Source organism: Numenius arquata, chromosome 1, assembly GCF_964106895.1.
Source record: "Numenius arquata chromosome 1, bNumArq3.hap1.1, whole genome shotgun sequence".
NCBI classification, from domain to species: Eukaryota; Metazoa; Chordata; class Aves; order Charadriiformes; family Scolopacidae; genus Numenius; species Numenius arquata.
Window position 1 is genome coordinate 54,740,153 of NC_133576.1, and position 25,068 is coordinate 54,765,220.

At 40.4% G+C, this 25,068-nt stretch overlaps 1 protein-coding gene across 1 annotated transcript in view; it reads right to left on the minus strand.

Annotated features, from left to right (window-relative positions):
• Positions 1-25,068, minus strand: part of PHEX (phosphate regulating endopeptidase X-linked) — a 105,641-nt gene that overhangs the window by 23,811 nt on the left and 56,762 nt on the right. Inside the window, exons 13-15 of the mRNA XM_074148559.1 lie at positions 10,898-10,975; positions 9,155-9,258; positions 764-822 (exon numbers count right to left, since the gene is read on the minus strand). Of these exons, the coding sequence (XP_074004660.1) occupies positions 764-822; positions 9,155-9,258; positions 10,898-10,975 (241 nt within the window). The remainder of the gene's footprint in view (positions 1-763; positions 823-9,154; positions 9,259-10,897; positions 10,976-25,068) is intronic.

Sequence of the window (25,068 nt, forward strand, 5' to 3'; positions counted from 1 at the left end):
ACAAACATCCAAGCTCTGAAAATCTGTCATGAGTTGGCCTGGGTTGGCCACTCAATGAACAACAGATGCTCTCTTTAAACTCTATCCTTTCTCTCCCTTCTCTCTGGACAAAACTCAGCTTTTACCTCATATACTTCCAAACCAGGATTTACGGTCTCTAAAAACAACCACTACCTAAAATTAATGTAAGACAAGTTGTGCTGTACATACAAGACAATGTCATCAGACTATACAGGTAAGAATTTTAAGTTAACTACAGATACCACTCCTTGTCCTTGAAGGTATTGAAAAAATCCGCTGGACACCACTTCTTAAGTTTTCTGGTCTATATCACAGACTCCTTCTAGTCATGTTTATTGGTACATATTTATTAATATTAGAGGACAGAGTTGCTATCACTTAAAGAGTTACTGTATATTTATGGAGGTATGTGTACGTATGTTTTTGCTACATGTAAGACAGAAATATTAAGCTTTAATAAAAGTGATTTAAGCTAACATTTGCAACAGACAGAGTACACACACAACTGGTCACTGCAACTCACCTGACACAGGGTAACTTGTTAAGCAACAGTAATTCAAATTTGTGGGAGCCCTTGCTTTTTCAGAAGTATTCTCTCACTTAAGATGTCTCACAGGTGAGAGGTTTAAGCTTTTGATTTTTCATTCACAAACACACAAACTGTACTGATATTATCTGAAGCTTGATACATACATTTCCCAAACAGGCACTTTATAACGAGACTCAGAAGTCAGATACTCACTGATCTGGTTGGTAGATGCACTATAAAAAGCATTTACAGTAGTTGGGCTTGTAAACCACCTGTAGAAAGAGCAAAAGAAATTGGCTGTCAGTACACTTACACATCTTTTTGTGTACAGAATGAGCAAAGATAAAAAGCGAACTCAGTGGAAGGAAGCAAAACTGTGAAAGACCTAGGATACATTGAAGTTTGGGTATTTCTCCGTTTCAACACATGCTGCCTACAGTTTCTAGAACAATGAAATCTATTGTTTAATAGCTTTACTTTAAGTGCATACAGTCCATGAATGTTCAACGGGAGCTATTGTTAAGCTTCCTATTTCCTAATCTGTTTTATTTCTAATTGACCATTGTGCTTGTGATGTCTGCCATGCCGATGAATTGAAGTTCACACAACACAGGCTGGAACATTGATAGCAGCTGTGAAAACTCCCCTAGGTGTCTTTCAACCATGTGTGGAGAAACTCCCTCTTGAAATTAGAAGAGAGTATTTTGAAAGGAGTGAAGTGGCTTCAGGTGCTTTGCTGACCAACTACTTGAACAACTAGGATGATGCCAGCAACTTGGGCGGGTGCTTTCTGGGAACCTAAATTCAAAATAAGCAGCTTCACGTTCTGTTCCCTACACAATGAACGTGGCCATCTGTGTGCTCATAAACAAATGGACCTCTTGCAAGGCAAAACAAATTTCAAAAAGAATATTAGCATTTCTTCTCACAGTTAGATTTCTCATACACACTGGAGGTATGTGTGGGATTTGAATAACAAATAGGATTTACGAATCTCCTTAGCCTAAGCTTATCCATATTGACAGTGGTTTCACCCATATGAGTGGAAAATCTCAACTGGCTTTAGCAAGATCGAAATCCGCTCAGGTGAAACTCTGAGTTTAGTGAGTCCAAGATCTCACTTTATGATTTTATAAGGAAGAACTGAGATAAAAGAAAAGTAATAAAGATGATGAGAATTAGTGGTTAATTCATAATAAATTAGAAGCAATTCCAGTAAATGTCCAAACAGGAACATCCTGATGTTTTTAGCAATGCATTACTCAGAAGTTTTTTAAAGCCAAACGAATGCAGTGCAATTGCTTTAGAAAATTTCTTTCAAAAAGAAGAGATGGGAGCTGCAAGAAAAAGAGTAAGATGAAGGAAGATCTATCAGAACATGGAAAATCTGTGATGTCAGCGGCATTCACGTACACGATCTGTGCTTTAAAATAGCACAATCAAATGAACGAGTTAGCTGCAGATCCTGACTCTTTTCCTGGCAACTGATGTCCTCATGTAAACCATCCAAGAAAGGGGAACATTTTAGAATGGCAGCATTCTGTCTTTTATCAATAAATGTATCTGTTTCTCTCATCTTCAAAGCTGAGCAGCTTATTTTACAATGCAGCAACTAGAAAAACTAACCAATAAAAGCAAAAGGTGATGTAATGTAAATATCTTAACCATCCATCACATTATTGGCTCTAATTGCCACAGATAACTCTCCCTGTTTTGTTTACCTAGGAGATTCTGAAGGGAAGGAGCAGGGGGAGGTTGTTTTCTGATGTGTTTTCTGTTTCCTCTATAACAAAGAGATTAAATGTTAGAGGTAATGTAGTGAGATAATGGAAAATTGAAGAAAGAATGCTTATGGTGAGGGGATAAAGAAAAAATTAGGGGGCTTAATTAACCGCATTTCAATTCCATGTTTGTTTACAGCAGCAATCAGCTGAATTGTTTTTAAGGATGCAAGCCAGCCACTTGTGTGGTGGGTCCTGCTCTCCAGGCTTAGCAGTAGCTCTGGTGGACTCTATCCCTTTTTTGACAAGGATTGAATCTGTCTGAAAGGGACCCATCTGAAACACCCAACACTTTAATTTAGATTTTACTATAAGGTTGAACAGCGACATATAGCATCGTGACTTCCACCTCACCCTGTTGGCTTGTTCTATTTACAACTCTCAAACAGCAACTTTTAAACATGAGAAAGGCTTCTGGGAAAACAAATCCTTCCCTTTTGAAAATCCTTCTTAGAGCAAGTGTCTTATAGGGCCTCTCATTTCCAGACACAGGATTAAGGGCCTGAGACAGATAACAGATACTTCAAAACAGACTAATGTGCTTTGCTCTTTTCCCCATCCTCTTTGCTGCTGCAGGGGGCTCACCACAGCTAGTTCAAGATAGGAACCACCACAAGCAGTGGTTAAAGAGCTCTTCACTGACAAACTACACATATCTAACAGTGTAAATTTGTACCCATTTTTATTGCGTGAGGAGCTAACCAGTGATGCGTGTACTTGTCACCACAGGAACACTGCACTCTGCCCAAGAGCAACTGCAAATGCTCTTGGGTCCATAGCTACTATGGGACAACATCACACTACTGCTGGCCATGCCTTCATACTTATGAACTCAGACTCATAGCTCCTAGATTAGCTACTAAGACTCACCACAACATCCCCATCTAAGACTGCTTCATTCTTCATGATCTACCACCACAATAACAGAGCCCATCCCATTTCCTGAGCTTCCTTAACTTGTCCTGAGACAAATACCAATAACAGCCTTGATTTTCTCACTGCAAAACTGAACTAAGTTCTTTCCAAGTTGCTCTTTCATAATGAGGCCTCAAGAATTACCCTGTTTGTTATTTTTTTAAGCAGCTAGGAAAAGGAGACCTAGCAGCTGTACTGAGGAGTCAGGAAAATCAAGAGTTCTCTAGTGACAAGCAGAGTATATTGCTGAATTTCATATGTGATGTCTAGACATTCAGCAAAGAGCATATTTACACTCCAGCATTTTGTTGTACCATTCTGAGCCACTGTCAAAAAGATTTAGGAAGCATTTTCCACAAAAGAACAGAAATAACCAAGACTGCTTCCATTCATACTAGCTGAACAACTTCACCTCTCATCTGTCATCTTCTTTCAGTGACCTCCTTGAAATGTCTGAACCGTCAGTGACAGACCTTAACTAATAACATATCAAATTACTATATGAAGGTCTGTAATAAATAGCTGTCGCTGTTAAATTTTAAGGTGAAGCAAATTTAGAAATAGCCCTCTCCTTCCTGTTTGAAGTCAGGTTGCCTGGGCTTTTGGTCTAGGTCTGGTTACAATTTCAGCGCATTTAATCTATTAGCAGAAGGGTAGGAAAAAAAGACAGGCATAAAAAAATCTAAGCTCTTATTAATTACAAACTAAGTTTAAAAAATCTAGAATTGTTTACACTGTTTCCATTTGCTATTAGCATGTCAAAAAGGGACAGCTTTGAATGATGTCTTGTAACATTACTTATCAACAGCAGTCAAAACATAATGCCGCAAACTTGACAATCTTAAGTTTGAGATTTCTCTTGTAGAAATAAAATCCAAAACCCACACTGAGATAGCAACTGCAGCAGATACGCTCTTAGGTTTGTGTTTCCTTAGGCTACAATTTTCTCTGCAATATCTTCCTTTCTGAGTTAAGTGTATAGTACGATACTTTGCCAGTCATGAAAAGGGGTGACTGGGAACATTTACAATGCAGGGAAAGCTTATTAATTTATTGAATTGTCTGTAAAGCACAAGCTGAATTTGCAATTTGTTCTCTCAACTTCTTGAGTTAGAAGAAATCACTCAGGTGGAGCAGAACTTGGTGTTCAATGTCCCAAGTAAGATTTTAAAAAAAAAAAAGTCATGTAAGTAAAGAAAATGAATTTGTGAATGTTTAACATACTTAAGATGGTTAGAATTACAAGGCTGTACAAAGTTGCTAATGAAGCTGGACTCTGGAAAATCTCTTCCCTGGAAAAGACTATAAAGAAAAACTTCTAAAGGGGAGGTAATCTTCAAGGTAGACTTCAAAAGTGTATTTCCTCTTCTCATTGTTAGTCTGTTTTATGCATTTTCCTGTGTAGAAAGAGAGAATTAGTGTCCCAGGCCAGGCTGCCATCTGTCTCTCCTAGGTCTGGGAAAGAAACTGGGATGGTAAGGCTGGGCCCAGACTCCTGTGCCACATCACTGCTTAAAATGAGGTTCAAAGACCAGGAAAAGACTCCTGGAGGTTCCTTTCCAGACTCTCCTCTCCAGGGCCACAAGGTCCATCCAGGTCCACCCACAAGATTTCAGAGCTCTCCAGCAGCATCTCTCCAACAGACAACAGCCTGCCCAGTGTCTTTCATGGCTGCTTTTCCCTTTTTGCAGAGGGAGCTTTTGCACTGTCCTTAATGGCATCTAACCCATCACCTCTCAGAGCTGCCCGCCCCTGTGGTGAACCAAAAGCCAGGGCTTTAAAACAGTATTGTGTGATCAAGAAACTTGAATAGGTCCTGGAGGAGACCCAGGAATCTCCCCATAGTACACTTCCTCTGTATAGGGCTTATAGGGCTGTATAGGCTTATAGGGCTACCAGATGCCTGTATCTCCAGCACTGAAAGTGGAGTGAAAAGTGAAGAAAGTTTTGGCCAGGTCTAAAAATCTTAGAGGAGACATCCTGACTTCAAAGGAGAAGGAATAATAATAATGAAGTGCTATACCCGAGAAGTCCTCTGATCCTCTGCTATTTGCAAGTATGATATCAATGTTAAGAATGATAGATTCAATCACTGTTGAAAAGTTGTGCGTGTGTGTTTATATGTATATAGACATATATACAGACATGTGCATGTATATTTGTAAGTATGAATGTATATCACTCCATGGATGGATAAGCAAATGCCACTAAAACCCTGATTCTCATTTATCTCTCCCTTCCACATGGCCATCACATCCCCATGCCCTGCCTTTCACCTCTCTCCGCTCTAGCCACATCTCACCTGGGTTATTATAATTGTCTTCACACCTGCTCCCTCCTCCCACACTCCCCCTTCCAGCCTCACCTTCTCCATTCAGCCCTCTTGATCCAACCTATACAGGTTAGGCGTGGACCTGCTGGAGCCAAGCTCCGAAGAGAAAGATCTGGGAGTCCTGGTAGACAGCAAAATGACAATGAGCAAGCAGTGTGCTCTTGTGGCCAGGAAGGCCAATGGAATCCTGGGCTGCATAGGGAAGAGTGTGGCTAGTAGGTCGAGGGAAGTCATTCTCCCCCTCTACTCTGCACTGGTGAGGCCACAACTGGAATACTGCATCCAGTTCTGGGCTCCCCAATTCAAGAGGGATAGGGAACTACTGGAAAGAGTCCAGCGAAGGGCAACAAAGATGATTAAGGGATTGGAGCATCTCCCTTGTGAAGAAAGGCTGGGACTCTTTAGTCTGGAGAAGAGAAGGCTGAGGGGAGACCTTATTAATGCCTATAAGTATCTAAAGGGTGGGTTGAAGGAGGAGCGAGCCAGACTCTTTTCAGTGGTTCCCAGTGACAGGACAAGGGGCAACGGGCACAAGTTGGAACATAGGAGGTTCCACTCGAATATGAGAAAGAATTTCTTCACGGTGAGGGTGACAGAGCCCTGGAACAGGCTGCCCAGGGAGGTTGTGGAGTCCCTTTCTTTGGAGATTTTCAAGACCCGCCTGGATGCAGTCCTGAGTAGCATTCTCTAAGCAATCCTGCTTCAGCAGGGGAGTTGGACTAGATGATCTATATGGTCCCTTCCAACTCTAAAAAAAAATTCAGTGAAATTCAGTGAACCTGAACTGTTTTGTGCATCATATTCCTCAGCTCCTGCCACAAATCCCTTTTGTACGTTTCTCTCCTGGTACCCGAGCACTTCTTCTCTTCTTTGAAAGAGCCAGCTGTGAAAATGACAGCCATCTCCCCAGTCAGCTATTAGGATCACAGCTGGCATTCAAAGTGGGCGTTGAGGACAGAAAGTTGCACCTCCCACAGCTGCGGTGCCCATTAGGGAGCCTGGTCCCCAGGGCCGGCAGAGCAGGCTGCTCCAGCACCCTGAAGCCTTGTCACAGTTTCTTGTCACACTCCGGCTGGGTACGTCGCCCCATCCATGCCCTGAGCAATGCCTCACCTGGCTCCCTTCATGCTCACTTTTTCCTGTAAGGCAGATAACTGCTAAGGAGGGAAGGAACAGAACAGAGGACAAACAATTTTGATAATTATTCCTGCTTTGCTGGATTTTTTCCCCTCTTTTTAGATTACAATACTGTTGAATTTCCAGAATAACTTATTTCCACTTTGATACCCACATTCCCCCTTGCTTTAACAAGCTCCTTTGTCTTGTGCCTCCCAGCTTCTCTGTCTGTCCCCTGATAATGCTTCATTGGTACTTTGAGTGAGCCATCATTTTTATTTTCCATTTAGTTGGCTATGCTGGGGAAAGTGAGTCCAGTTTGAGATAATATTGCTGAGAAATCTGGACTGTCTGCTAAACGAATATAGTGTTTTACCTTTTGGGGGTAATATTAATATTAGTTTACTAGCTGGTAACTTATTTCCTTAAATACTTATATCCTTATTTATCTTTTTCAGTCCAAAACTTGGACCATCTTATAATATCTATCTCTAAATACAAATGCTATGCTAAAAGCTACTGAACTAGGGAAAAGAAGAAATGAAGCAAACAGAAACAAAACCTCAAGGGTAATTCTCTATTAACACAGTTCCAAGCTTCAGCGTAGAGCAAAGATCTGTGTAGTTCTATGAAATATAAACACTATAAAAAAAAATAAATAAAAGAAAGAAAAAAGGGAAGTGAAAGCAGTAGAGACTGATAGTTAAAATGTGGCAAGTGCTGATATTTTTAAGGCAGATTTGAAATGCCTCAGACTAGTGGGTGGGAGTTACTGGTTTATTATAATAAATTTTTAAAAACTATTACTGGAGGTGGCAATGACTCCCTGTGCCTTGGCTCCCCTCAGCAGACACAGCAAAAGTGGACAGTGTAAGGGACACCACTTTCAGAGCTCTTTTCTACTGCCAAGCAGGTACAAAGGCAGCATAATGTCCCGGATGGAATAATTGAAATTGAGGGCTCAAGGTGGGGGTTACCCTCAGCCCCCCAGAAGGCAGAGCATATAGCTGTGCTGACAAGGGACAGAGACTGAAAATCAAACTAGGATCCCCCAGGCCAGTATGTGCTCCATGGGATGACAAGAAGAGCAAGACAAAGGTGATGAAGGGGCCGCTGTTAAGTAGTCCTTGAGAGAAGATGGCAAAGACAAGGGTGAGAAAGCATTCAATCCTGTAGTGGGCATACCCACTTGATGTGACAGTTCTCAGATTACAGACCTTGGGGTGTACAGGCAGGGATTACATGCTAATTAATTTCCTTACAGGGGAGATTTCCCATCATGCCAAGAATCTACATGGTCTGCCTTAGAGCTGCCGCAACACTGTTCATGAGAAGGAAGGATCACCATTGCTGTAGAGAGGCGAGTGCCATTTCACTGCTCTCATGGAAACTGTTGGTCTGAAGAGAATATACTGTCATGATCTACCCCTGGCACCCAGGGCTGCAGGAAAGCCCACAAGATCAAGCCCTGGGATTAACTAATCATTATGTCAGGGAAAGGTGTGATGAGAAGTAACATTCACAATTAAAATTAAGCTATAAACAACCCCTAGAGAATATGGGGCCACATTACAATACTCTAAGCAGGAAGAGGCAGGGGGCTTGGAACAAGATGATCTTTAAAGTCTCTTCCAACCCAAACCACTCTGTGATTCTATGACTCTATAATAGCTTGTGCCTGTCCTGCTGACATCCTCTACCTGCCTCATGGACAACACAGAGCCACCCCTGAAACACACTATGGTTCAGTCCGAGTAGGAATTTCTGGAGCCCTGAGGAAACACCACCACAGGAGCTAAGCAGCGGCAGCACCAATTTCAAAGTCTCTGTGTAGAAGGAGTAATTTTTAAATAGCATGATTAGACTAATTAAGTTCTGGTTAGGTTTTAATTTGCATTTTAAGGATTTGATTACCCACCAGTAAGACTGGTTCTCTCATGTATTTGATGACGGTATGTGACACAATCTGAATTCTCAGGTTTACAAATAAATAAAAATAATGTATGTAAATTAAATTACGTCTTATTCCATATCATTGCCATCAACAGCAGGTAACTAAAAACGCTGATTGCTATTACTAATAACAATGTTATCTCTTACTAATGGTTTCACTCTCAGAAAATTTATATCATAAATCCCTGCTGCACCATTCCAAATCCTAACTGTGACCAAGAGACATAACCCATTTTTAATTGAGATTGAATTACCCCCTTTTTCATTAAATTAAAAGTTTAAGCTGCAAGCATATGACTACTGTGCATCAGAACAGACATACCTAGAATTTACCAAAAAAAATACCCACAGGACTTTCTGAATAACCTGGGGGGTTGCCCGTAGGCTTTTTGTATTATAATATGTTGCTGTGTATATAACTCTATTAAAACATAAATTTTATAAATGAAATAATAGAAATTAAAATGTTGTTAAAAGATTATGTAAATTTGCCTTTTGTCTACTCACTCTGTTTTTGGAACTTCTTTTCTAAGCCAGTAGAAATCAGACTGGGCTGCGTACTTGCGAGTTTGCAACACATTGCCAAAATAGTCATTTTCTGTAAACTTCAGCTGTATAGATAAAACACAGATATTTTTAAAGCATGTCCAAGGAAAAAAAAGCAGACATAAAGCAATAAGAACTTTTATTTTAAACAAGATAATCACCTAATTTTTTAGCCATTATCAAATCAAAACAAGTAAAATTTTCACACTTGGTAGGAAGAAAAAATATTTTGTGAACTTAGTTAAAAAACAGTGGCTGAACGGACCTACGCAAGGGGCTGGAACATAGGAAAAGCTCTTTCCTGCATGGAGAACAGCTGAGGAAATCAGAAGTACCCAATGACGGATTGCAGACTGCATGTTTCTAAGGCTATTATCCAGGCAGCCTCTTTTCCGTAAGGAAGTAGGTCTACTTTTATTTTTAAAAGTGTATTTTAAAACCACTTTCAAAAATGTAACAAAGCCCTCTTTTTTTCAGTTTCTTTTGTGTTTTATTACCGATACTTTGTATTCTGTGCCCTCCGAGGATTCCGCCACTGCTTTCTTATCGTTTCTTACATTAAAGGCCTACAGATATAGGGGCTCCACGCTTCCATAAACCTCCAAATCTAATAACAACCCACACACACACAAAACTAACCATGCAAGAAAAAGAGATGTTAATATTTTAAAAATCCAGTTGATAGTCCTGTCATCAGTTTCAAGAAATTCTACGACTTGTGAGGAAGTTATACTTCAGATTTAAACTATGGTTTTGCAACTGTGATTAAGAAGTGCTTTTCGCTAGATATTACCACTTATTTGGACATATAATTCCATATGTTGAGTGGTAATTTGGTCACATCCTCAACACTGCCTTCACAGCACCATCTCATCCTATTCTTAACAGGAACAAGCATTAGGCTTCTAGAGTTGGTTCTTCAAAGTTTTCTTGATAAATTATGCCTCTTGTTAGTGCTCTTTCATATTCTCTGAATGGTGACTATCACTCTTGTATTTTACCAGTTCAGGGTTGAATTTGTGATTCTGCTTTTCCTATGACTTTCAGTAATACAATTCATTACATGCACGCCACAGTTACCCCTTCAGAAAATGGTAAAATATGTTATCTTCATCATCTGCCTTCCTGTCTTAGTTAGGCTGAACAGATCCTGGGTGAGGAAGGAGTCCCTCCCACAGTATCCTTGTCCAGCAGCCAGCATGATAGGCATATACATTGGTTAGGACTTCTAGGCATGATTACAATCAACAAGCATAAATAAATTCATAGCCTGGAGAGGTGAGGAGAGCCTATATAGAGCACCATAAATTGTGATATTCTGAGGAAAAATGCATTAGTATTTTTGAAGACCATTGCTTTGAGAATAAATGGTTTGTTTGTTTGTTTGTTTCCTTTTTATAACTAAATGCAAATTTTATGCCAGCATATGTTTAACCTTTAAAATGCTTAATAGCAGGAAGGTTCTTTGTACCCAGGCACACTTTACTCCCAGCAGGCTTTGTGGTCATCTCACGTAGACACACTGGCACTGACAATTTAGACATGAGAGCTAGCATACTTAATTCAACACCTAAAAATAACCAGGCAAGCAGAACTCCAGAAGCATGCCAAACAAAAGAAGTGCTCTGATTTTAGACAGCAGCAAAACAGAGCAAAGAATGGCTGCAATATGTAAAAGAAGAAAGGTGCAAGTCTGACACTTACTGTTTTGATATCTTCATTAATATATGTGTCATTCATTATAAACTGAGGGTAACCCACTTTTGCGATAACTGCTTTTGCCTTTGAAAAAAAAAAAAGAAAAAAAGAAAAAAAAATTTTGGCAGATATAACCATTTCTTAGTGTATGGCTTTTTCCCCCCATTCTTTTTCTACTTTCTATTATTATGTCTTGCTGAAGGCAACCTAATTTCACTTCAAACCAACCTGCCTACAAGGTAAACTTGGTTCCGCAAATAAGCTTTGCATTACAACATGGAGGGTCCAGGTTCTGTTCTCAGATCATCACAGTGGGTCTGTTGTCATCTGCCAAGCTGTTGCAGATTTACAGCAATGTGTGTGAGTGAAAAGTCTTAACAACCAATTTTCCCTACTTATTTTTGTGTTAATCAGGTGGTCAAATGCCTGTTTTTACAGTGTTTTCCAAAAGACAACAGGAAATGGCCCATTTCACTATGGTGCAGTAGCTGTTACACATCCAACCGTTAAAGTAGATTTGATACACAGATATGAATGAACCTGGGTCCTGGCAAGTGTGTATTTCCATTGAGGATCACTTCCATTTACAGCTGAGGATGTCTGCACACTTTTATGAAGGACACTGTACCTTCCTAAAACCACAGGGCTAATCTTTGTTTCATTCTCCACTTTCATGCCTCTACTTTGCAGTCTTTGCCCTTTCCCTAATGTAAGTAAAGGTGTTAAAATAAGACACTTCACTTTTTAATTAACTTTGGTTTTTTTCCTTTTTCAGTCATGACTTGGTCCCGGTGTTTATTCACCATCTGTGTAAACGTTCTGGTGAGACGTGATAATAGTTGTATATGAGTATTCCTACTTCGTAAATGATGGAGTAAGTGTATAAACAGCCTTCGTAATATCTGCAAAAAAGACCAGCAGGCCATGCAGCCACCCAGAATCCCTGTGGAAACAACATGTTTCCAGAAGAAAAGCAGAAGAATACAAAAGGCTAAGGTGACATACCAATAAGTGAAATATGACAAGTCCATAGAATAAATCAAAGCCATGGTGGAGTCGGGTAGGACAAAGTTTTCATTTTGTATGTTTTCAGGATGCTAAATGCGATTTCTCAAGTCTTTGGAATTCCCCCTGACCCTCAAAAAATGCTCTTCTGGAAATTTGTTCTTCAAACTCAGATGTCTAAACCCAAATGAATATCACAAGATATTGTGGCCTTTAAACACATTGCATCCATACCAACCCTGCATTCCGCTTTCTGCAAGCAGAGCCTGAACATCTCTGGGGTCCATCAGCTTCTACTTCCCTCTTGCTGCAGGGGGTGACTGTTCAAGGGAAGATTCCCCTTCCTCCATAATGAAATCCTTGCCCCCTTTTCCCCCTCCACAGTGTCTCAATACAACAGAAACCCTTATGACAGCAAGAATTAGAAACGTCTGTTCCACGACTGTAAGAAGGAAGCTGATCGAGGACTGGCTCCATTTAACCAGAATTATTTTGTCTCCTCTTTTATTTTTCCAGAAGAAAGGCTTCTTTACTTCTTCAGACTCCTTCAATTTTTCAATCTCATTTCCAGCCCAAAGTCATAATCCTCCATTTCTGACATCGCAATTAATTGTGGTTGAGATAATTAAGATGTCACAAACAGAAGATTACAACTTCAGGTAGGAAATTAGTAGCAAGAGCAGATGATCTCTTAAACAATAAAGATCCCATTGTCATGCAAATTTCCCTAGTGATACAAAACAAACAAACAAACAAAAAACAAACAAACAAACAAAAAAACCCCCAAACAAACAAACAAACAAACAAAAAAACAAAAAAACAAACAATGGAAGACAAATGCTGAACAGGAAATACAAAATGAGCCAAATTAACTCTCAACACAACGTTTTCTCAGTTTTCCAGAAGGTAGAGCAGCCTTCCAAGATATTTTAAACGCCAGGGGGAGGGAGCACAATTAATCTACAAGTTTTTATATAATCAAGAGTGTCTCTTTTTTTTTTCTGGTGGTATTGTCAGGTCCAGCTGACTGAACTTTGCAAGGAACTGGAAATTTTCCATTATCCATGTCAAATGTTTCAATCCTAGTTGTTATATGAGTCTTGAAAAAGCAAAGTACAAACCTCATCAGTTTTACTTTTTACTGTTAGCTGCTTAAACAAGTTCAGTGAACCTCAAATGTTCTGCATGTGTTCCAGAGTAACCATCTGAATCACTTAGAAGAGCCTCTGTGTTGAATCTACTTAATTGAGCCTCTCAGCATTTTGATTAAACAGATCTAATTTAAAATCTAACTTATATGATGAAGAGTAGACCCTTTAAAAACAATTTACAGTGCAACTTGCAAAACATCAACAGTGGCTTTTAAAGAAAAAGCAAGGATTAACTGTGTCAGTACACTGTCATTTCATCAATAATTTAACCAGTGCAATGTCGATCAGAAATTGTTGATCATATTTTGGCACATAAAAGAACATTTTTGGCTTTGAGCAATCCTTTAAAAACATTCAATTTCTAGACTGCCTTCCAAATAAAAGCGAATAAATTCACACCTCGCTGGCTGTAAATGCAGAGGTCTATGAAGCCAACCTAGATCTGGCAGCGCTTCTTTGCTGAAAGAAGCAGAGATGGGCCCTGCCCTTAACACCATTGTGCTAGTTGTCTGGTTGTGATCACAATATGTCTATCTCTACTTCACTGCATAGACATTTTGGGATCTTTGTAGAATATCTGCAATATCCACCTCGGTCTCTTCTTCTGCAGCAGCCTACTGAGAGAAGGAGCTTGGAACTGCCATGTTTTGGGTCTTTGAGACCCCATTCCTTAACCAAACATCTCTAAGGGTGAGGATGATTCCTCCAGGTTCCTTAATAGCAGGTCTGACATAAGTTGACTTAAATATCATATATAATTTTATAATGTCATAGATAATCATATAATTAATATGTAACATTAATTCTATATTTTAGTGACACTTAAACCCTTTAGCCTTGCCATGGCCCTGCTGCATTAGAAAAGAGAGATGGGAAGAGTTCTCCCAACCAGACTAGAGCTGAGCTCACTTGTCAGGTCACACATACTCTTGCTTTGTCTTTGACAATTGATGTCGTGAGCTTAAGATTTCCATGTATGAGGAAAAAATGGTCAGGCACTACTGAGATATTTTGTTATAAAACCTATATAAAACCACAGTAAATAAGAGAGTTTATCTTAAAGACTTTTTTGAAAGTAAATTCAAAAGGTAATGCTGCTCCTAGTACTTGGATGTTTTATCAATGGCTAAAGCTCTATTTCATAAGGTAGATACATATACATATATAACGGAAAAATGTTATTTTACTGCATTTGTTACTTAGAAGTTTTTGCCACAATATGTGTGTTTTAGAAGTCTGAGTAAGACACACAGACAACTATATACTCTGTAATGACTGAACTCTAAGGTATACCTTACTAGCACTGTGTAGACCTTACTACCACTGTAATTCCAATACCTTCTTAAATGTTCCACAAGTCAGAGTCAGAAAAGTACACTTTTTATTACTACACCACCGAGTTAACTTGTTATTAGAAAATGTGCTTAAATACCATTACAAAACTTCTGGACCATCTAAAATCACAAGTGAACAACATCCTTTAGGAGCCTTTTTGAGAACATCTAGAGCAAGAGCCAATGGAGAGCAAACTGGTACAAGATTGTCATGTCCAATCCACATCTCTCTGTATAGCTTCTTCCAGAAAAGGAATGTTTCTCCAATTGGTCCTAATTGTATGTATGACGTGGCCAAAAATTTAGAGGTGTGCCATGCTCCCCTGTGATTCTACTGAGCTAGTGGCCCAGGGCCACTTTATCTCCATCACGTAGCACATACTGGTATGGGAGGAACAGAGGAATAAGCTTGCTTGATCTGAAGGACCAAGCACATCTTTCCTTTTGAAGGGATGCCTCCAACATCCTGACTCCAGCCTGGGATGAGGTCCAGGCCCATACAGCCCAATACATGCCCGCTTAGGGCAGGAAGCATGGGCGGCAGGCTAGAAGGCTGTGGCACACCAATAAGTTCTCTGATGCTGACAAAAAAGGGTATGTAGCTCCTGGTGGAGCGGACTGTTTCCTATAGCCAGAGCAAACCCTGTGAGAGGACATAGGAAGCCCTCTGAAGTCCTTGGGAATCCCTCCAACTGGGAATCCTCCCAGGGCCTTTGCATCAGGTCCCAGCACACGGCCCAGTTTATTTACACAACAGATAAGTTAGAAAGCATTGTATTAAGAACAGGTTTCTATATTTGCGTGTTGGAAGTCTCTTCCTTCCTTGGCTACCTTCTCTGCTTACTTGAGTAATATTTAACAGCAGTTCAAAGATTCCCTATTCATACAGAACAACAAAGTGGAAAAGTCTTCTATGACTGGCTTGCTCTTTGATAATGAAGTCGGTATTTTCCCCTTGATAAGATTAAAAGTATGTTTAAGAGACCAGCCTTCCAGGAGGCATGCACATACATACAGGGAAAGCAAATGAAATGTGACAAACGTGCAGGAACAAACCATGTGGTAATTGCACATCAATCCGCCGTAAATGCAGCATGCCCAACTTTTTATGGTTTAAAGACTCGTTTAATTCCTGTATCTATTTTGCATATTAAATAACCATATGTACAGGGAGAAAAGGAACTATTGGGTATTTCCACCAGCGATTGTTAAGTACTCAGCCTACCTTATAGGCTGTTGGGTAAATTAAGAAAACTCAACTCTGCAGGCTTCCTCTCGTGCCACTGAAAGTGAGAGGCTCTTGCAGTGGGTGACGCAGAGCAGCAGCATGCTTTAGCATGAGTCATGATAACTGTTTTCTGTCCCAGCAGCCAGAGAGCAGGCTCCGAGGCAGAGGACCCGGAGTGGGACTATACCCTCCATTCCTCCACCTCTGATTACACAAGGAAGTTCCCCCACTGACTTCAGCACAGTGAGGTTTTTATCATCAGTGTGTCTTTCTGTCACGATGAGACCATCGCAAGTCAGAGACCTTACTACAGAGATAAAATAATAAATTAAGACCTTTAACTCTTAACAGCCTGCCGATGTGGGAATGCACACATGTACTTCAATGCTACAAAGCATCCCAGTTTTCAGTCTAGTCAAATTCTCACTTGACAACCAAACCTGGTATGTGGACCTTCTGAGAGCCTTTTTTGCCCATCACAGTACAATTTGGATATTTTGTAGGCCTGCTAGCAACATCAAGTACTGACACATTGTATTTACTGTAAAAAAACCAAAACATATATCTCACACCCCAACAAATTTTATGAGCCTGACACAGATTTTCTGTATATCAACTTGACTCACAGTAACTTTGGAAAGATCATTTTCAAGCTTCTAAAAATACAAAAAATTAATACAATTACAGTTCACTGAAAAATTAGCATGAAATACATTCTGAAAGCTAAAATCATTCACAGCAAAGTAATGTTCCATTTAATTACAAAGATTAATTCAGCCTTTATGTATGTGTCTGATCTTTTCATTTTTCACTGAAAACAGATGATTCAAGAGCCATCTGGTAAAATTGCTGCATAAATATCACTGCATCAATTTAGGGTTTACGTATAGAAAAACTAGAAAAATAGAATGATGGATCTTGGTAAAACACAGAAAAGTTCCATCACACAGCTAAAGGCCAGTCCTACAGATATCAGTAGGAACTGACCCACTGACTTGAGTGGAAGATGGACTAGGCCTACCTTAATGATGTATTTTATTTCCTGTGCAGGGGCCATGTGAAATGTCAGGGATTTGCACATTGTCAACGGCAATCAAAAGTGAAGTGGCGACTCAAACATGAACACTTGGCCTGAAATGGTAATTTCTAAGAGCACTTGATCTGCAGTGAACTGGCTATAATCCATACTCCAGAATATAGCTAATCATCAAACTATTTATTTTTAAACTTTGGCTTTAACTTTCCTCTTATATTTTCATATCGCAACAATACAAACTGTGTAGATATTTCAAGATTTTCAGAACTAGTGCTATTTCATGTAATAATAATTCAAATACTACCGCCTCACACTGCACCATAACCCTCCCCAAATATTTTAATAATTGTTTTGAATGTTCTACATTGATCAATGATGATGAAGGAAAATACAGCTATTTCTCCAGTCTTGTAGTAGCTTGAGCCCAGAGGTAAAGACAAAAAAAAAGAAAACAATCAAGTGACTTATGTGAATAATCACACCCAGCAACACAACAGAAGTTTAAAATATTATGGCACCAGGTACACATAAAATTGTTTTCAATTAAATACCTGCAGTGATTTCAAAAGCAGCTGAGTCCATTTAACAGCTTTGTGCTGCCAAGTGAAAAAAAAAGTCCTAGACCTCACTGGTCTCCCTTGCTCCTCCCATCTCTATCCATACTTCTGCCCACGCTGCCTGCACCTGCAGCCTCCATGAGCTGCCTCAGCTCCTTGCCACATCTTTCTGGGATACTGCTTAGCTCACTAACATAGCAGAAATCTATCCAATTTTTATCCCAGCTAATTTTCCACCAGATCAGTGAGCTGAATCACTACCCAGAGAGATCCAGCAAGTGCTGGAGCTATCACAAGTGTTGGGAACACATAATGTGGGAAAGCAGAGAAGGAACAACAAAAGGATTGTGTGTTACATTTGTTTACCCATCTACCCTGAATCATCTTTTGAAACCAAAGCCTCACTCAAAGAAAACCTGACAAGAAAATATTACTTAGTACACTTAAAAAGGGACCATACCATACATTACCTTCCCAGGAAAAGGAGGGGAAAAGGGACAAAAAATTTTCTAAGCAAACTGTTAGTTGAGATTGTATATTCAGTCTTAATATCAACTAGCTAGCAAGATAATATTACTAACCATAAAGTTGCAAGCACCTAAAGTTTTAGTAGGACTGCCATGCACAGAAGAGAGTCAGAAAAAGCAACAACGTATGTTAGTGCCACTTTTTCCTGTCCAAAATCCCTTTTGCTTCTTGGTCTCTGGAAGACAAAGACTCCATCATAGGTTCAAACCCTGTGACAGTAATTTCAGTGGAATTAATTTTTCAGATTAAATTAATCCTGCATTAATTTAATTTTTAGCAATAGAACTGAACTACCTTACAGAAAATCAGCAACAGTTTTACTTATATAAAAATACAAAATCGCTGTGATATTTTCACAAGCATAACTCCTTAGTTCAATACAACAGTATAAATAATATACCTATTCATATTTTCTCCTACCAGCATGGTTCCAAACTCATTCTGCTGCCAGCAATGCCTTAATTTTGCTAAGAAAAAAAAAATTCCTTTCTCCATTTTATTTTAATTCCATTTTCCATTAGTAATCTCTGTATGACAGTTATCACAATTCCATTATTTTATACATAGAATATTATATATGACAGACAGAAATGCTGTCTTTCATGAGAACCACAGCTCTGTAAATTAAATACATTTCTTCATGGCACACAGCAGATACCTTCCTCTGTGATTACACGAAACAAAAAAGCACTTCCACAGCATAACTGCGTACCTGACAAAAGATACATTTAACATCTTAGCATCACTATACAAAGCTCCTCAGTCAGTTTTAAGGGCCTCTGAGTTCTCAGTGGAGCTGGGATCATGCCTGTGGACCAGAAGAGAGGATGGTGCACACATATGCAAACTGACTCAGCCTGTGCTAGGTCCAGCTATGGCACCATGTCACCACACCAGCAGTGGCAGGTCCACTCCAGCATGAGGATTCCTGCACTGGATTCCCCTCTACACAGCTGTGGATCATTTAGGGCATCACTACAGTGGGGGGTGGAAGTAGGGGGTGGACAGCTAGGAGCTCCTCCAGCTGCACTTCAAACAAGCCAGAAGCAAGTGCTGTGGTCTGAAAGCACAGACTATCATTAGTATCAGGTTGGTATATATATCCCCCATGTTATATGCTGCCAAGCCACCTTTGACATGGCTCTAACAGCTCATGCACGTGAGTTAAGCTCAGATGCATCCTTAGCACTTTAGAAGACTGTGCTTCCTCATGCCGTTTTTTTCAGGCAATGTTCTATGTTTTCCAATACAATTATCTCCTAAAACAAAACAAAACAAAAATCCAAACCCAAACAACCAAACCAAAAAAACCCACCAAAACCCTACAACTCAAAATTGTCTTTATCTGTCTTTTGAAATTACATTAGATATCCTTACCAAACTAATTTTGCACCAGAATCCTAAGGATTTGCAATGGCACAAAGAAAAATCCATCTTTGGCATATTAGTGAGCTGCAGAAATTATTATGTTGCATTTTTTGTAGAAACTCCCTCCTGGACTCATTTCACTGCTCACTGCCAGAGCTTCTCATCAGTCGACCTACACTCCCACTGTCATGCCACCTCTTGCTAAAAGCACGCCCACCTTGCTGCAAAATCTTTTCTGCTGTTTTTGTTTTAGCTCTGGGAAAACAGCAGGTTTAACAAAAAACACTGCTCTGACAAAATAAAAGTCCCCAAGGAGCCAAAAAGCCCGGAGATCTCTGGCACCAAACACTGAGAGAAGGACAGCCCCAGGGACTGGGAAAGGGTAAGGAAGCTCTGTCCTCATCACGGCTCTATGGGATATGAGTTACCACTGCATTTCTTTTGGCAGTTTTAAGCAAAACTCTGAATAACCTGCTCCAGGGAGGGACAACTTCTGACCTTAGCCTCTGCTTGCATCAGTTTATATTCATTTAACATTTTCAAGGTTATCTTTGCTTAGCAAAGGTTGCAGAGCAACTTTTTTTTTTTTTTTTTAATGAATAGAATGTGAAAATATGCTTTTCATTTATAGCCACAAGTGAGCATCAGACCCAGTCTAGATACAGTTGAGACCAGACATGGCAGAGACTCATTCTTACACTCCTGTAAAACTGAAATGGGGACTGAAGACGTAAACACAAGCACTACTAGGCTCAGGACTTGTGGGTTTTCTCTCTGGGAAGAAATTCCTTTTGCATGAACAGGGACCCTGACCAGCAGTGCACCAGTAAGCGTGCCACCACCAGTTGTCCATGCCTTTTAATACATGGGGGAAACCAGACGCATACATGTACAAAAAAGTAGGCCGCAGAATATAGAAAAACCATATACATGATATGCTTTATTTTCTACTCGAGATTAAATCCCTCTCTATTCCAAATCCTTACATATTTTTATTTTTAAATTAGTTATATCTATGTATATATTTCCACATTGATGGAACTCACCACTTACCCAGAAAACTGAACACAAGACACCTCACAGCTCACTCTCGAAGAAAGGCAGCTTAGGAAGCCTTTATTCTTAGACACAGTGTCCTGGCTTCTGAAAGGTGACTAAGGGAGCAAACTCCCGAGTCTGGTGACCTCCTTGTGGTAAAGCTCCTCTAAAAGTAAACTCCAGCAATACCAGTATCTGAAGCCATTTAAACATTCCACAACTTTGCTTCAGACCTCTGTGACTAGTATAATGCCTGAGCAAGTTGAAGTGCTGCTAAGGTTGCTGATCCCGGACAGCTCGGTGCTTGAGGCTGAGGGTCCATGTTGGAGCCCCAGCCCATGGCCCTGCCATGCCACGCTTCCTGCCAACTGCCAGTGATCAGGCAAGCTTTCCTCTCAATGGCTCAGGTGGGCATATACAGGACATGGAGAACACCACAGGCACAAAATGCACATTCATTGGAAATAAAGAAGGAATATCAAGTAGATACCTGAGCATGCCCTTGTAGACTCCTTCTGCATACAGAGAATGGGTCTCCCGTACCTCAATATACCATACTTTTGAGCTGGAAGACTATATTGTCTTTGTAACTGTTCCTCTACAGAAGACAGTTTTACTTCGTAAAACAACTATGAAAGTTAAAGCTGAAACTGTCTGAGATTTCCAGAGGTGGTGGAGGACTTCCTGCCCTTTGGAAGAATTATCTGTCTTTTAGCATACCAATGCTTTCATGTTGCATTTCTGCTTCAAAAGATTCAGATTCACCAGAGTCCCTGAGCATCTGCAGGTGTGTCCATCCATCTGTCTCCCTCCTTCTATTTCAAGCATGAGATTTGTCACAAGTGTTTTGATGTCACGCACCCATTCTGGCCTTATGGTGTCGTGGTGGAGTCTGAAAAATGACAGCTGCAAGACCAGGGTTAAATACAATTTCCTCTCCCTTCACCTGTTTTCCACTATCTGTTTGCACGGTGCTCAGGTTATTAATGGAACTGACATCCCTGCACAACTGAGTGAACAGTAGCAGCAGCCAGATAACAAGGGAGAAGATGACAGCAGCGATCTAACCCCAGAGATAAGAGATAAGCAAACATGCCATGGCTATTAGTTTCAATTCTGGCCAATGGAGAAGAACATCTTCTGTGGTTACTGAACAGGAAAGCCCAGTCCTCCTGAGAAGGTTAAATTAAATTCAGAATGTGAGAGAGATTATTATTTGAGTTCAAAAATTAATGTTTGTGATGAGAAATAAACATTTGACTTAAAAGAAAAAAAAATGTTTTTGATTTGATGGAAAGTGAAGAGCTATTTTTATTCAGAGAAAAGCATGGAACACTTCTACACTAGAAGTACCTTGCATTCTCCGTATCTTCCAGGTGAAAATTTTTACCCTTAACATTGGCATTTTCCAAACAGCTATCTCAGGGATGGCATGGGAGTGGTAGCTTCAATGTCCTGACCAAATTCTAAATTAGGTAAGAAGAGCAAACTTTTCAAATCCCCTACATCATTTCTGAGCTGCTCAGCATTTACTTCACTTCCTTCTTCCTATCGAGTTGTCTCCTTCTCTTCACATGTCCACACACACAGTAGGATAAAGATGAGTTACACCATGGAGATAAGCTCCTGGTGATACATTTAATGTCCAAAGGAACTGCAGACATGTAGGAAAAGAGTTAAAATGTGACTCTGCTTCGGGTCCAGCAGAGGGCCACGAAGATGATCAGAGGGCTGGAGCACCTCTCCTATGAGGAAAGGCTGAGACAGTTGGGGTTGTTCAGCCTGGAAAAGAGAAGGCTCTGGGGAGACCTTATAGCAGCCTTCCAGTACCTAAAGGGGGCCTGCAGGAGAGATGGGGAGGGACTCTTTATCAGGAAGTGTAGTGATAGGATGAGGGGTAATGGTTTTAAATTGAAAGAGGGGAGATTTAGATTAGATACTAGAAAGAAATTCTTTAGTGTGAGGGTGGTGAGGCACTGGAACAGGCTGCCCAGGGAAGCTGTGGATGCCCCATGTTCAAGTGTTCAAGGCCAGGCTGGATGGGGCTTTGAGCAACCTGGTCTAGTGGGAGGTGTCCCTGCCCATGGCAGGGGGGTTGATGATCTTTAAGGTCCCTTCCAACCCAAACCATTCTATGGTTCTATGATTCTTCTGAACTCCAACTCATGCTGCAACTTTATCAGGAGACCTGCTCTTGCTCCATGCAATGCAACTGCTACAATACAGGCAGGACATTACATTTTTGCATCCAAGTGCTAGTCCAGACAGAGATTACCCTAATTTCGGAAAGTTCTCTTGCACAAAGGAAAAGTGTGACCAAGTTCCAATTGGCACTAAGCAGAAGTATCCTTCCCAGTTTAGAAATTACAATGTTGTTTCAAGAAGATCTGAATAAAACTTTCTAGTGAACCCAATAAATTTGGAAGTCAACAGTCACCCCCATTGGCTTTTGAACAGGAATGAAGTGCCTAAATGCAATTAGAGCCTTTGGATATTTCTCCCTAGTTTTCCTAGTTCTTCTGAAGTGAGTCTGGCAGCTTCTGTTAGTGTTCTGAAGCAGTCTTACACTTTATGAAGTTCTTCGAGATCCTTGAAACAAAGACATAAAGTCATCTTAAGAGAACCAGTAAAAAGAGTCTTGGGTTCTTTGGTTTTGAAACTCCATCCTCCTCTTTTATGAAGTGTTGTTCTGTCAGCCTTGTGCTGGCCTTCATTCCAGAAAAAGCCCACTTAAGATATGGGAGATGTTGAGACTCAGGGCTAGTTCCTCTGTCGTATTTTTGCATTATTTTACATAGGATAGGTCCACAGGCCCCACAAGGCAAAAAAGGCTTTTTGGGATTTTTTGCAGAGCACCGGGTGCTCACTCTCAAGATTGGATGCTTTGTCATCTTTGTGCAAAATTAGCATGGCATTAAGCAAGATTAATTTCAGCTGCTGAAGCTGTGGTATCTGGCTTTTTTGTCTGGGTATGCCTCAGATCTTGATGAAAAGTTATTTTTCAGAACTGTATCTCGTGCACGCCCTGGACAGCATATTTGAACAAACGTAGGAGGTTCCATACTCCCTGGATGTATTGCTGCGCCAGGGTTATATGTAAGCAAGAGTGGGCACCAGAAAAGAACAGACAATGATGATTCTCTGGTTTCCCCACTACAGGAACATAGCGGGAGAAGGTGACATTTTCCAGACAAGCAAAAGGAGATGCTTTCTCACAGAGAGCATAGTGAGGCAGTTGAACTCAATGCCATGGAAAGATGTGGATGATAAAAATTGTCATGGGTTAAAAAAGCCATTAGACAAACTCACAGCAGAAAAATAAGAATAAATACAAAGACACCACTTCTGGCTCAGGAAGCAACTGAGCTGCAGATTGTCAGAGGCTGGGAGAGGATAGCAGGAATGTATCCCTTTATGCTTGCCATGTCCTTATGTTCATCTCTAAACATCTGCTACTGTTTGGCCACTGTCCGAGCCAGACATTGGACCTCTGGTCTGAGGTCATGTTCATAGTGAAATCACCCAAATGTGAAGAGAGAGAGAGCACGGAAAACTGGGAAAGATGGCAGGGGCTCAGCTAATTGACCAGAGGTCTGGGTACAGCCAGTAAGTTCCAGCTGAGAAGTGAATGGCTTCAGTGGGATAACCCATGGACACCTATCTCATTTAAAATACCTATTCTTTGTTAAATCGGGGCTTGTACAGATGGCTCTTGATTTCCTAAGGGCTATTGGCCTAAATTGCACTGCATTATCTAGGGAGGTTTGCTGTAGCTCTCTGAAGCAGCAGAACAAACCCCGTAGGGTAAACAAAATTACCTAACACTACCTGAGAGAGACACCAATAGCTAGGCACTGTCGTTATATTTTCCTGTGGTTCTCTTGCCTTGGTCTTCAGACTCAGAGAGATGCGAAGAAAACAAGCATTGCGCATACAACTTCCTTAGAGAGGAATAAAGCCAAGCAGCAGGCAAGTTCAGTAGGCAAAAAATGATTGCACAATGACATTGGGATTTGTGCTCCATGACCTAAAGAGTTTAATAACGTTACAGAAAAAAAAATCTTATTAGAGAAAAACAAGCTTTTTTTGGCTTATCATCCATGATTTAAAAATAGTATTGCAAAGCAAAAAAAAAAAAAAAACTTGCTACAATACAGGCTATTATACAGGAGATTTGCAAACTTTCAGAAAGCATGCATTTGTGTAAAAGTCTCTTTTTCTAGCCTCCAGTTAAACCCAAGCACAAAGGGCATTTCAGGAAGGCAAAAAAGTGATTAGTAAAATAATGGCTCCTGCCCAGGAAAGAGAATAATTTTACATTTCAGTGATGATCTTCCACTGAATTACGCTTTGAAGAGCAATAAATTACCATTTTAAAGATGAGAGCCCCAGTCACACAAGTCATGTCAATGGAGCTTCATTTGTGGGTTCTCCCTTTTCCCTGTGACCGACTGTTACAAAACACAGCTGTCAATCTCTTGTGGCTGACATAGCAGGCTGCAGTCTGCACCTTCACTGTGAGGGAAACAAAAGGCTCTCCTCTTCCGCCCCCCCCCCCCTCCCCCCCTCCCCGTTCTCATCTGCCATCCTTCTCAGAGACTGCAAGGTGGCCCAGAGCTCAGCAGGTGCAGATGAGGGATCTTTCTGCATGGCTTCTGTAACTCACAGACCACATACTTGAAGTCTGTTGCCAGACACACCCTTGGAGCTGTGCTCATGTGATAATTTCTCTGTTCTTCAAATAAGGGCAAAATTTAATGACCTTTATAAAAGAGAGAGGCTAAAAGGGCAAGAAGAGGAACCTTTTGCCTTTTTTTTTTTTTTTTTAAAATCAGAGATCTCAATTGAAAATTCAGGAGGTTAATAGGCATAGTTTAAGCAAATTTCAGATGACAGTCAAATACAGAGCAATAAAGCAAAGCTTGCACAGAG